This window comes from Schistocerca piceifrons, chromosome 2 (assembly GCF_021461385.2).
Source record: "Schistocerca piceifrons isolate TAMUIC-IGC-003096 chromosome 2, iqSchPice1.1, whole genome shotgun sequence".
NCBI classification, from domain to species: Eukaryota; Metazoa; Arthropoda; class Insecta; order Orthoptera; family Acrididae; genus Schistocerca; species Schistocerca piceifrons.
The window spans coordinates 146,676,693-146,689,145 of NC_060139.1; the positions used below are offsets into that span (position 1 = coordinate 146,676,693).

The 12,453-nt window shown below is 40.3% G+C and overlaps 1 protein-coding gene across 1 annotated transcript in view; it reads left to right on the plus strand.

Annotated features, from left to right (window-relative positions):
• Positions 1–12,453, plus strand: part of LOC124777374 (brefeldin A-inhibited guanine nucleotide-exchange protein 3) — a 301,163-nt gene that overhangs the window by 92,665 nt on the left and 196,045 nt on the right. The window contains exon 9 of the mRNA XM_047252762.1: positions 4,780–4,964. Coding sequence (XP_047108718.1) covers positions 4,780–4,964 — 185 coding nt within the window. The remainder of the gene's footprint in view (positions 1–4,779; positions 4,965–12,453) is intronic.

The window sequence follows — 12,453 nt, forward strand, 5'->3', positions numbered from 1 at the left end:
GTAGCCCAGCTTCATGGAGACGGTTGCGAATGGTCCTCGCCGATACCCCAGGAGCAACAGTGTCCCTAATTTGCTGGGAAGTGGCAGTGCGGTCCCCTACGGCACTGCGTAGGATCCTACGGTCTTGGCGTGCATCCGTGCGTCGCTGCGGTCCGGTCCCAGGTCGACGGGCACGTGCACCTTCCGCCGACCACTGGCGACAACAGCGATGTACTGTGGAGACCTCACGCCCCACGTGTTGAGCAATTCGACGGTACGTCCACCCGGCCTCCCGCATGCCCACTATACGCCCTCACTCAAAGTCCGTCAACTGCACATACGGTTCACGTCCACACTGTCGCGGCATGCTACCAGTGTTAAAGACTGAGATGGAGCTCCGTATGCCACGGCAAACTGGCTGACACTGACGGCGTCGGTGCACAAATGCTGCACAGCTAGCGCCATTCGACGCCCAACACCGTGGTTCCTGGTGTGTCCGCTGTGCCATGCGTGTGATCATTTACACTCCTGGAAATGGAAAAAAGAACACATTGACACCGGTGTGTCAGACCCACCATACTTGCTCCGGACACTGCGAGAGGGCTGTACAAGCCCTCTCGCAGTGTCCGGAGCAAGTATGGTGGGTCTGACACACCGGTGTCAATGTGTTCTTTTTTCCATTTCCAGGAGTGTAATTTTGTTCATTGGACTTTTCTATAAATATGTTATCAATGGCTGTTTGTGAATAATTGGCTACCCTAGTGGGGAACTTTACAGTGGGAATTTAGTTGAATGATAGTGTTACTAACTCAGATAAGGTCTTATTGGGAGAGTCTTTAAGAAACTCTACATTGAAATCACCAGCAACCACTATTTGTTTGTTTTTGGTTGTTAAATGGGCCAGTACAGCTTCAAGGTGGTTTACGAACAGATTTAAGTTACCTGCAGGTGCTCGATATACACTTAATATTATGAAGGGTTTTTTGTGAAATTCTACTTCTGTTACACATGCTTCCATATACTCTTCTAGGCAAAATTTATGAATGTCTATGTTCTTAAATTTATGACAGTTCCTGATGGCTGTGGCAACTCCTCCTTTCCCCATTTCTTCTCTACAAAAGTGAGATGCTAACCTAAACCCTGTAACACTTAAAAAGTTCCTATACCAGTGGTCACATGATGGTCAGAGAGGCAGATTATGTCAGCTGGGTTTGAAGACTAATTCATCTATGCAGATAATTAATTCATTAATTTTATTTCTCAGTCCTCGAATATTTTGATGCAATAAAGATAGCGGACATTTCACATTGACTGAGTTAAAATTGGGTAGAGTTAAAATATCTGCTGACTGTTGAAAATTCTTAACCAATAGCTGTTTATGTTGATGTAATAAGCTAGAATTGTGTTTTTGGTTTCTTTCTCAAACTGAGGGTTAATCTCAGTCGTAACCTCTCTTAAAATTTGGTTTCTTTCTGTCCTCGCTACCCTAAAAAAGGGTCTTTTCTGAACCCTATAACCACTGGTATTTTATCACTCATGACAGTGCCTCTCCCCTTTAACTTTCCTGCTATTTCCCCAGCCAGTTTACCCTTCCCTTTCCCGTTGAGGTATAATCCCACCTATTGAGAGAATCAACAGGAACCACACCAATGTGTGACCCTGCACCCGACATAAGCAACCGTTCCAACTCCAAATTAACTCTCGTGACAGAAGAGTTCAAATGAGGTCAATCATGGCGCCAAAGATCAGATACGAACTCAACACTAGTATGCTTCGATGCTGATGCACTCTTTGCCAGGTCACATGCTATACTGTACCCAAGATCTCTGTCAATACTATTACCTGGCCCACCCACTATAACCACCATGTCTTCCTTAGTGAAATCTTTGCAAAGTTACCCTAAATCCTCTGTCACCTGCTCCAGACCAGCACTAGGTTTAAAAAAATGGTGACCAGGTATTCTGATCCTAGTTCATCCTGCAGAAGTTGGCCAACACCTCTGCCATGGGAACTACCTAACAAAACACTTTCTTTTTCTTTACTGATTTTACTACATTCTTACTTTTCAATTTGCTGCTGAAAGTTTGTTGTGCCCTGTCTACACATGCAACTGCTTGAGGCTCACCAGCTTCTAACTGAAGCAACAGGTCAAATTTATTTTGCACATTCACCACGACACTGTCAGGCAAAGTTCTAGGCCTGTTCCTCCTGTTGCCTGTTGCCACTTCCCACCTCTCTTTACCCTTCTCCCTCTTTAACCTGTCAAGATCTCCCCTGGCCTTGTCTAGCTCAGCCTGAAGGGCAGCAATTTTCCTCTCCTGTTCTAGTATCTTCCTATCTCTATTACATATCCTACAAAACCACTGTGAGTCTCATTTACTTCCCCTATTCCCACGCCACTACAGTCACCCACATGGAAAAAACTACAGCACCCATCACACCAAAGCCCCGACCTAACAATTCTACGGCAAGTCAAGCACTTTTCACTCATGATAAACGTAATAGTTTATTAAGAACACGTCAGTTAAATTGCAGATAAACACGAAAATATGGTTCACAGATTTGGCCTGCACGCAACTGTGTGTAAACAAAAACAACAGTGCAAAGTTTCTGAAACAACAACTTAAACTTTACACTACTTTCCGGAAATGCTTGTTAAATAATGAAGAGGTACACTACAATTAAATTGCTGGAGAGAGCAAAGAACAATTAAACGAAATTCTATAGATTTGCTGCGGCAAAATGTAAACGGAAAATACGACTGTACAATCTTTTCGCATTTTCTGCTATATTACGTTAAGAAAAATGAAACCTTTAAAGGTACACTTAAAAGCACACTAATACACCTATTTACCACGTAACCAGTAGTAAACTATATGTTTTATAATCTAAAATGACTTATCTTTACTAGAACACCAAAACTCGTGCAGTCGCCTTGCTGCAGGGTCTCCAGAGCACCTCACATTTTGAAATGTATTAGCCACATGGTTTGGAAGCAAACAGAACATGTCCACTTCAATTTAATGAAACCTTCTTGTGATCGTGGCTTGATTATGGATGTATGTTGTCTGCAGTATGGTCATTTTTAAATAGATTAGACAGAGTCCAACCTATCCACTGGAGCGTATTTGACTTATCCCATTCCCAACCTTTATGCTGAGAATGGAGAGCTGCTTTCTCTATTGGTGGCAACCTGTCATGATATCAAAGAGCTGTAATCTGACTACATTTCACTTACTTGTGTTACTGGTGCTTTCCACTTTCCTAACAACTGTTTAACAACTGTCACTAAACAATGAGGCATTTTGACATTCTTTAGAAATGTATGTGACAAAAATCAATGCCTTACACCAAGATTGGAGTAAAAATCCACTTTGGTTTCTGAAGAGGCCCATAAATTTTTCAGACTTGAGTATATTCTAATAGAATGCATAGCAAATGTAGCTGTATGTATTTTTTAACAGCAGTGCTTTAAATGAGGATCACAATTCCATTTTAGTGTATACTGATTGTTTAAAGCAAGAGGACACCCTTGGTTGCTCTATAGTCTTTCCTACATATGTGCTGTTGTTGAACTTCTAAAGGATTTTTCAGTGTTTACTACTGACCTATACCTAGCCTGAAAACAACAGAGCATATGAAGAATCATTGTGATGATATTTCTCATGTATCTGTGTTCCCGTAGTGACCTACTGTCACTATAAAAGATTTACACAGCACATAAACTGATCCAAAATATACAGGGACCCACTTCTTCTTCGAGAGAAAATATGTCATTTTACTGAGTATTGGAGCACTAAGGAATTCATGGAAACAAAGAAGCAAATATGATAGTCAAGAAGGCCTGCAGGAAACACATGTGCCATTACCCTGTCAGTGTCATCTTTCCATTGAGTCAAAGAGCCATGCAACTGTGAGGTGGTGAGCAGTTGGCAAAGAGGCATAAAAAACTGCAGTCAGGTAAAGCAGCTGTTCAGCTGTAGTGTACACCATACCAGTCCCTTCTGCAGGACCTAGTCCCTCTGGTGTGTCTCCATATAGGGCCAACTATGTAGTCAAATGGATTCTTGTAACATAAAACTCTCCAACATATGGTACTTATGGTTTACATGACACAGTATGCTACATTGAAGAGAGTGCATTTTATAGTCTGATGCATGGGAAGCTGTAAATGAGGTCTGCATTTTGGGGTTTAGTAGTCAGCATTACTATTAAAATTTCGTATGCCATCAGGACTCCAGCCTAAGCCATTAGTGGGAGAGTTTTAGTATGTCACAGATTGGATGGCTCATACTTTCAGTGATCAGCCAGCCACATTTTCCTGATTAAGTTTTTAGTATTTCCTAACATGTAAAGTGGCCCACTACAACCAGTGGCAGTTGAATGGGCTACTGGCATGCCTAAAAACTGATTATGTACATGCACCACATGACACGGTTACTGCAAGTGAACTGATGGTTTGTTGTAGTGCATTGGCGTTGGCAGACAGTTTGCAGGTGACACTGTGAGCTCTGATTCGAGGAGTCAGGTTCCAAATAGGACGTGTCAACTGACAGACTAGAAAGTGCTCTTGTGTTGCTCAACAACTGTGTTCTCCTGATTACAAAAATCAACTAGGAATGAGTGCCATTGATAAAAAAAATGAACACTGTCAGCACTTGTAGAATTTGCATCTGCATGTACTGTTCCTGTTCTTTTTGCCAGGAGGGTGGGGGATGCAGGGTCCTAACATTGATATGCTGGGTGAACAACAAAGTAATATATAGTTTTTTCATTATGTTCGTTGCTTTTGTTTTGCAGGGTGATGGACTCAATTGAAGAATGCAGTAGATGCAGTGACTCAGCAGTATCAAATGTCAGTGTTTCGTGTGTTGTTGCTCTGCTTGGATCATTGGAGGAATTATGCACTGGAAAGGGGATTACTCATACTTACATGGATCGTATAAACACACTCTACACGGAACTACATCAGTGTGATTACAAAGGTATGTCTGAACCCTTTCACCAAATACGAAGCTCACTCTAACATTCATGCCACATTGAAGAGCAACTGCCTTAACAGATATGACTCAATAATGGTCTAACAACTTTTAGCATTGTACCTGATAACGACATAAAAACCTAAAATATAGAGAGTACAGAAGATAAATGTAGTTATACACAGTCAAATAGCGGGTTACTCTTTTAAAAACAATTACTGTTGTTGTATTCTTTCAGTGTGCCCTCAAAACAGCTAATATTGTAAGTGAAACGGTTAAATGAGGAGTGGAAGAACAACTAGAAAAGAATAACATTTTAAAAGGTGTGAGAAGTTGGATACAAAATAAATCCAACTTTTGAGGTTTTTACTAGTTCTGAATACTAGCAATTGTTCTTCTGCTCATGTGCGATCTATATTGCTCTAACCCAGAAATTATAAAAGTTGGGGGTGGTCACTGTCAATTTTGGACGTTTTTCAAGGTGTTTATTTTGACAGCAAATGGGAAACTTTGCATAGATTAAAATGTCAACCCAGAAAAAACTGTTGTGTGTATCTTAACTGTAATAGAGCAGTAAAACTTCATTAATGTGCAGAATACCACTGTAAATTACCTAGAAGTGGAAGATTTCTGTAGTAGAGATGTTTCAAAATCCGGCAGTGAAGCCCAAGGAATTATTGGTTGAGACTTTGTGCCTGCACCAACCAAAATTCTTCATAGTTTATTTGCTTACCATCACAGCCAGGATAACACTTCACTAGTTGGTGAAATGGTTTCAGGAAGTTTCATGAACCGTGATCCAGGAAACGTGTAAGTTATTTCTTTTATTTCAATTTATAATCACAAAAATTTGCTCTCAGGCTATAGATTTCAGTCTGTGGTGGGCATCTTCAGATATGTTTAAAACATATCCTGTCATTCTGACTTTATTGTATGTATTTTTTTAAAAAAACTTTACTTGTTTGGTTCTGTAGAAGCAAATCTCCAAGGTCATGGAATGTGTCAGTGCATGAAGTACAACATGAAAGTAATAACAGATAAAATAAAATGTTTATGAACCCAAAAAAAGACAGGTCATAAGTTTATGTAAACACTGTTAATAATATAACATAGGAATCAACTTAATTTTTCAAGGAACTCCTCAACAGAATAGGAGTGACCCCTCAGGAAACTCTTCAGCTTCTATTTGAAAGTGCATGGATTACTGCTACGATTTTTGAATTCTTGTGGTAGCTTCAAATGGATGCAGCAGTATACTGCACACCTTTCTGCAAAAGTGTCAAGGAAGTGCGATCCAAATGCAGATTGGATTTCTGCCTAGTATTAACTGAGAGAAAGCTGCTAATTCTTGGAAATAAGCTGATACTGTTAATGTTAACAAGAAACAATAGTAAAGAATATACATATTGAGAGGCCAGTGTCAGAATACTCAGACTAGTGAACAGGGGTCGACAAGAGGTTCGCGAACTTACAGCACTTATTGTCCGAACTGCCCATTTCTGAGCCAAAAATATCCTTTGAGAATGGGAAGAGTTATCACAAAATATAACAGCATATGACATAAGCAAATGAAAATAAGCAAAATAGACTACTTTTCATGTCATACTATCACTTACTTCAGATACGGTTCGAACAGTAAAAATGGTAGCGTTAACTCTTTGATCAAGATCCTAAATGTGAGCTTTCCATGACAGTTTACTATCAATCTGAACACCTAGAAATTTGAACTGTTCAGTTTCACTAATCATATGCCCAGTCTGTGAAATTAAAATGTCTGGTTTTGTTGAATTGTGTGTTAGAACTGTAAAAACTGAGTCTTACTGTCATTTAGCATTAATTTATTTTCTACAAGCGATGAACTTATGTCATGAACTGCACTATTTGAAACAGAGCCGGTGTTGCACACAACATCAGAGGGGATATCATTTATATAAATAAGGAAAAGGAGTGGTCCCAACACTGATCCAAGGGGCACTCCTCATTTGACTGTGCTCCACACAGACCCATCACAGCCATTCTTAACGCTGTGAATAATAACCTTTGCTGTCTGTTGTTAAAGTAAGATGTGAACCAGTTGGGAGCTACTCCCTGTATTCTGTAATGGTCCAACTTTTGGAGCAATATTTTGTGATCAACACAATCAAATGCCTCAGTTAAATTAAAAAAGATGCCTAATGTTCGAAACCTTTTGTTTAATCCATCCAGTACCTCACAGAGAAAAGAGAATATAGTGTTTTCAGTTATTAAACCACTTCTGTTGCTGAACTGTACATTTGATAGGAAATTATATGAAATAAAATGATCAGTTATCCGTACATATACAGCCTTTTCAACAACTTTAGCAAACACTGATAGAAATAGATCTAAAATTATCTACATTATCCCTTTTTTCCCTCTTTATGAAGCAGCTTTACTACTGAGTGCTTAAATTGTTCATAAAACTGACCATTCTTAAAGGAAAAATTACAAATATGGCTAAGTACAGGGCTAACATATGCAGCACAGCACTGTAATGTTCTGCTAGGAACCTCAGAGTCCTTAATTTTCAGTGATTTACTTATTGACGCAATCTCTCCCTTGTCAGTACCACAGAGGAGTATTTCAGACATCAATCTTGAAAGGCACGATACCCTTAATTCACCAGCAGTGCTCAGAAAATGATTGTTAAATACTATGCATATATCTGACTTGTCTGTACAGAAATATTTTTAGTATGAACTGACTTTATATTGTCGAATTTGTGATGCTGACCGGGCACTTCCTTCACAGCTGGCCATATGGTTTTAATTTTATCTTGTGAATTAGCTATTTTGTTTGCATACCACATACTATTTGCCTTCCTAATAATGTTTTTGAGCACTTTACAACACTGTTGGTAATGGGCTACTGTAGCTTGAGTGTGACTACTTTTAACATTTTGATATAATTTTCACTTCGTTCGACATGATATCCTCAACCCTCTAGTCAGTCATGCAGGCTGTCTTTTACTGCTAGTACTCTGTTTAGAACATTCTAATGGAAAGCAGTTTTAAAAGAGCATGAGAAATGTGTTAACGAAATCAATATAGAAATGTGTTAATGAAAGCAATATATTTGTCATCTATATTATCGGCACTGTAAACATCCTGCCACTCTTGTTCCTTAACGAGGTTCAAAAAACTCACTATTGCCGTTGGATTAGCTTTTCTACATAGTTTGTAAATATATATAACATTTGTTTGAGTATAAAAGCCTTTTAGTGCTAAAATTTATGTGTCATGGTGTGAAAGGCCAGTCACGCTTTTACTAACAGAATGCCCATCTAGTAATGAAGAATGAATAAAAATATTATCTATGGCTGTGCTACTGTTCCCCTGCACCCTAGTTGGAAAAAACACAGCCTGCATCAGATCATGTGAGTTGTAAGAGAGTTCGTGCCAGGAAGGGGGGAATATAATTTTTACATCCACTTCTAGCACCAATTTTAAAAGAGTAAATTGTTTGGAGATGGGAAGAGAAACTTCTGACACCAGTTGTTAATGATGGCAGGGAAGGGGGAAGAAGGTTGTTAAATATACCTCGTGGCGACAGTGTGCAGGAGATCAAGCGGTCAGGATGTGATAGTGGGCATCCAGGGCTCCCGTTAAATGATGAAACAGGAAATTAAGTACAATGAAGGGGCACCTAGGGTCGGAATTTAGCAGGTTTTGGCCAGTGTAGGAGGTCGAACGATTAAATGAAATGGGCAATGGAAGGGGAAGCGGTTCATGTTGACTTACATTGGTGGCCGGTCGTGAAAAGCAGAGCCAGAGGCTCTGCCTTCCAAAAAGACGTCTGTTCTGCTCTAGGTCTGGATTACAAGAGAGCGAAGCAATTGTGTTCCGCTCTGCAGGACACAAACATGATCGGTATCCCGTGCACGCTATTGGCTGAAACCAGTGGTGTGAATTCGCTAGTAGTTGCAGCAGATGGCTCAGGGTGTTTCCTGTCAGCAGCTTTAACTGGACAGAACTGCCTCTGTTTTGAAAGACAAGCAATTTGTGTCATGTAGACATGGTGTGAATTACTCTGGGAGAAAACGTGTAAAGATTCCACTGGGTCTTTGAAATAATTTTTTTTAAATTAATACCCTAAAATATTCCTTGACTGGCTGCCATCCTGTACAGAGTTTAGGAGATCTTCCAACATCCTTTTTCTTGCACAGTCACATACAAAACTAATATTGAAGTCACCATATATGACTATTTTTTGGCACTTCCTGCAAAGTGAACTAAGAACCCTCTCCAGCTTGAGCAGAAATGCTCTTAAGTTGTGGGGTCTTATAATAAACAATAATTAGAAGTTTGGATTCACTAAAGTCAACTCCTTGTGCACAAAATTCAAATACCTGTTCAGTGCAGTGCCACGATATGCCCACGGACGTAAATATAATACCGTTTTTTTATGTATATGGCCACTTCCCCACTCCTCAAAGAACTCCTTGAAAAGCAGCCAGCTAATCTGTATCCAGGTAAAGGAAGCCTCTCACCATATAGCCAGATATGCTGAGTTGTGATGGGCACAACACAAAGGCTCTCACAATTAAACCTTTTGGCCCTTAAGGCCTAACTACAGATGTGATGACCATAGATAGCTAGGCTGTATGGAAGGGACTTCTTGGTATGGAATGGGTGGCAGCTGTTGAAGTGGATGTATTGCTGGTGGTTATTAGGTTTGTTATGGATGGAGGTACTGATGTAGTCATCTTTGAGGTGGAGTTTGAGGTGGGGTCAACATCTAGGGGGGTGGCTTGTTGGCCTGAGTAGGACCAGGTGAAGCAAATGGGGGAGAAGTTGTTGAGGTGCTGGAGGAATGTGGATAGGGTGTCCTTGCCTTTGATCCATATAGCAAAGATGTCCTCGGTGAATCTGAACCTTGTGAGGGGTTTAGAATCCTGGGTTTTTAGGAGGAATTCCTGTCGATGCCCATGAATAGGTTGGCATACATTGGTGCTGTGCGGGTGCCCATAGCCTTATTCCAGATTTGTTTGTACGTAATGCCTTCAAAGGAGAAGTAATTGTGGGTGAGGATATAGTTGGTCATGGTGACTAGGAAGGAGTTTGTTGGATTGGAATCCATTGGGCATTGGGAAAGGTAATGTTCAATAGCAGTAAGGCCATGGGCATTAGAAATGTTAGTGTACATGGAGGTGGCAACAATAGTGGCAGGGCACCACGTGGTAAAGGTACAGGAACTGTGGAGAGTCGGTGGAGGAAATGGTTGGTATCTTTTACATAGGAGGGTAGATTCCGGGTAATAGGTTGAAGGTGTTGATTTACAAGAGCAGAGATTCTCTCAGTGGGGGCACAGTAAATTGACACAATGAGGCGTCCTGGGTGGTTTGGTTTATGGACTTTAGGAAGCACGTAGAAGGTAAAAGTGCGAGGAGTGGTAGGGGTGAGTAGAGAGATTGACTCCAGGGAGACGTTCTGGGATGGGCTTAAGGATTTGAGCAGTGACTGGAGATCCTGCTGGATTACTGGAATGAGGTCACCGTGGCAAGGTTCGTAGGTGGAAGAACCTTACAGCTTGTGGAGTCCTTCTGCCAGGTAATCCTATGTGGAGACTTATTTATGTCCATAGGTAGGGTTATAATGTCGGGATCAGTTTTTAGATGGTGGACTGCGGTTCGTTCTGCAGATTTCCAGTCACTATTCAAATCCTTAGGCCCACCCCAGAACCTCTCCCCGGTGTCCATCTCTCTGCTCACTACCACTCCCTGCGCTCCTACCTTCTACCACAAGATTTGAGCTCATAATAATTTTCAGGGTTAGGAGAAGGATTTTGGTTGTTCTTAATAGTAATGCTGGTTGTTATTGTTTCCCAACAGATCGGGTGCAGATACCAGTTTTCGTGTATTTATGTGTACATTAGAGATTTCTCGCTCTGGTGGCTTAATATGGTGTACATCATGCAACATAAATCTGAAACGTTTACCACTAATTTGTGATTTACTTGATTGATAAATGTGGTGCTTCTTATTATTTAGTAAAAACTGAAGCACTGTACTCATTGTTAAGCATCACAGTTCCAATCAACATGGTAAAGCTGCAGCGATATTTGCATGAGTGTAATGTTTCTGCCAGTAATAGATACGGTGGTCCAAGAGAATAGTATAGACTAATGTTACCTGAAGATTAACCATCAGTTGATGCTTGTGAAATTCATTTGTGAATTTCTCTCGTCTTACTGGTGCATTAATGACACTACAATGAAACATTCATACTCTGGGAGACGTGGATAAACGTGATATAATCATCAATATCGTACTGTGCCTATTTCATGAAATTCCATTTCCATGACTGCTTCTTCTTTTCTTCTTCTTTATTATCTTTTCCCATTTCACTATGGGGTCATCATTGTTATACAGGTTTTGGCAATGATAGTGACAGCTGGTGGCTGAGTGCCCTTCCTGGCACCATCACTCCAGCTGCAATACAATTTGTGTACGCCGTCTGTCTGCGTCTAGAGTAAATCTCTTGTTCAAGAGTGAGAACATTTTCCAAATACTTCCGAAGTGTGTGCATCTTAGGCGGGACATGGGTACCAGCCCAGTATTTACCTGGATGGATTTGGGGAATAGCCTAAAAGCCACATCCAGGCTGGCCTGCCCAACAGCTCTCATCGTTAATCTATGAAATGGATCCAGTCTGGAGCAGGCACACCTCCCTGAATATCAGAAATGGTGCATTAATGCACTTGGCCATTTGTGCAGGTTCTGTGAGTACTAACATCACAAAACAATTGCAAATTATGTTTCACAATATATAATGATGTTTAAATCTATCAAAAGGGAAATTCACTTGAAAGCTATGAAATTACAACCTGCCAGGAGGGCTGATTGGCACCTGCAATAGACAATCATAAAGTTTTAAGTATCACCTCGCAAACAAAAGTTAGGTAATTAATTTTTTGTTTGCTTGTAGCTACATGCCTGGTAGACTGGCATCAACATTAGTTGAACCCCTGGGTTTTTGGAGTGACTGGCAGATCAAAAAATATAGGAGCGATTGCAAGTCAGCTACATTGCACTGCAACATTTGAACAATGAGTAAGAGAGGGTAGCAGTGTAAGTGTGAATAGAATCAGAACTAATTCCAAGTTTTGAAGAAATGAAAGTAGAACATAATCAATTTGTAATCCAAATTACGTATTTGAACCCATATAAAATTAAAGTTAGAAGTAGATTTATGTGTGAAATCAAACTTGCATATCACTTTAGCCAGATTGATCACATGGTTACATAGCATAACACGATATATCTTATTATTTCATGATTTCATTATTCATTAAAAATTATAATTAGGAGGTCACATTTATTTATTTGTTACCTATTTATTCATTCATCCAAAGCAACCAATATGATATGGCTTGGGACTGTGCCTGTTGTGAGCGGACACAAGGAAAATTGGCTGCCATCCGTAAACAGCTGGAAGCTGTGTCAGCGATGGTTGACTGGCTTCTGGTTAATGCTCAA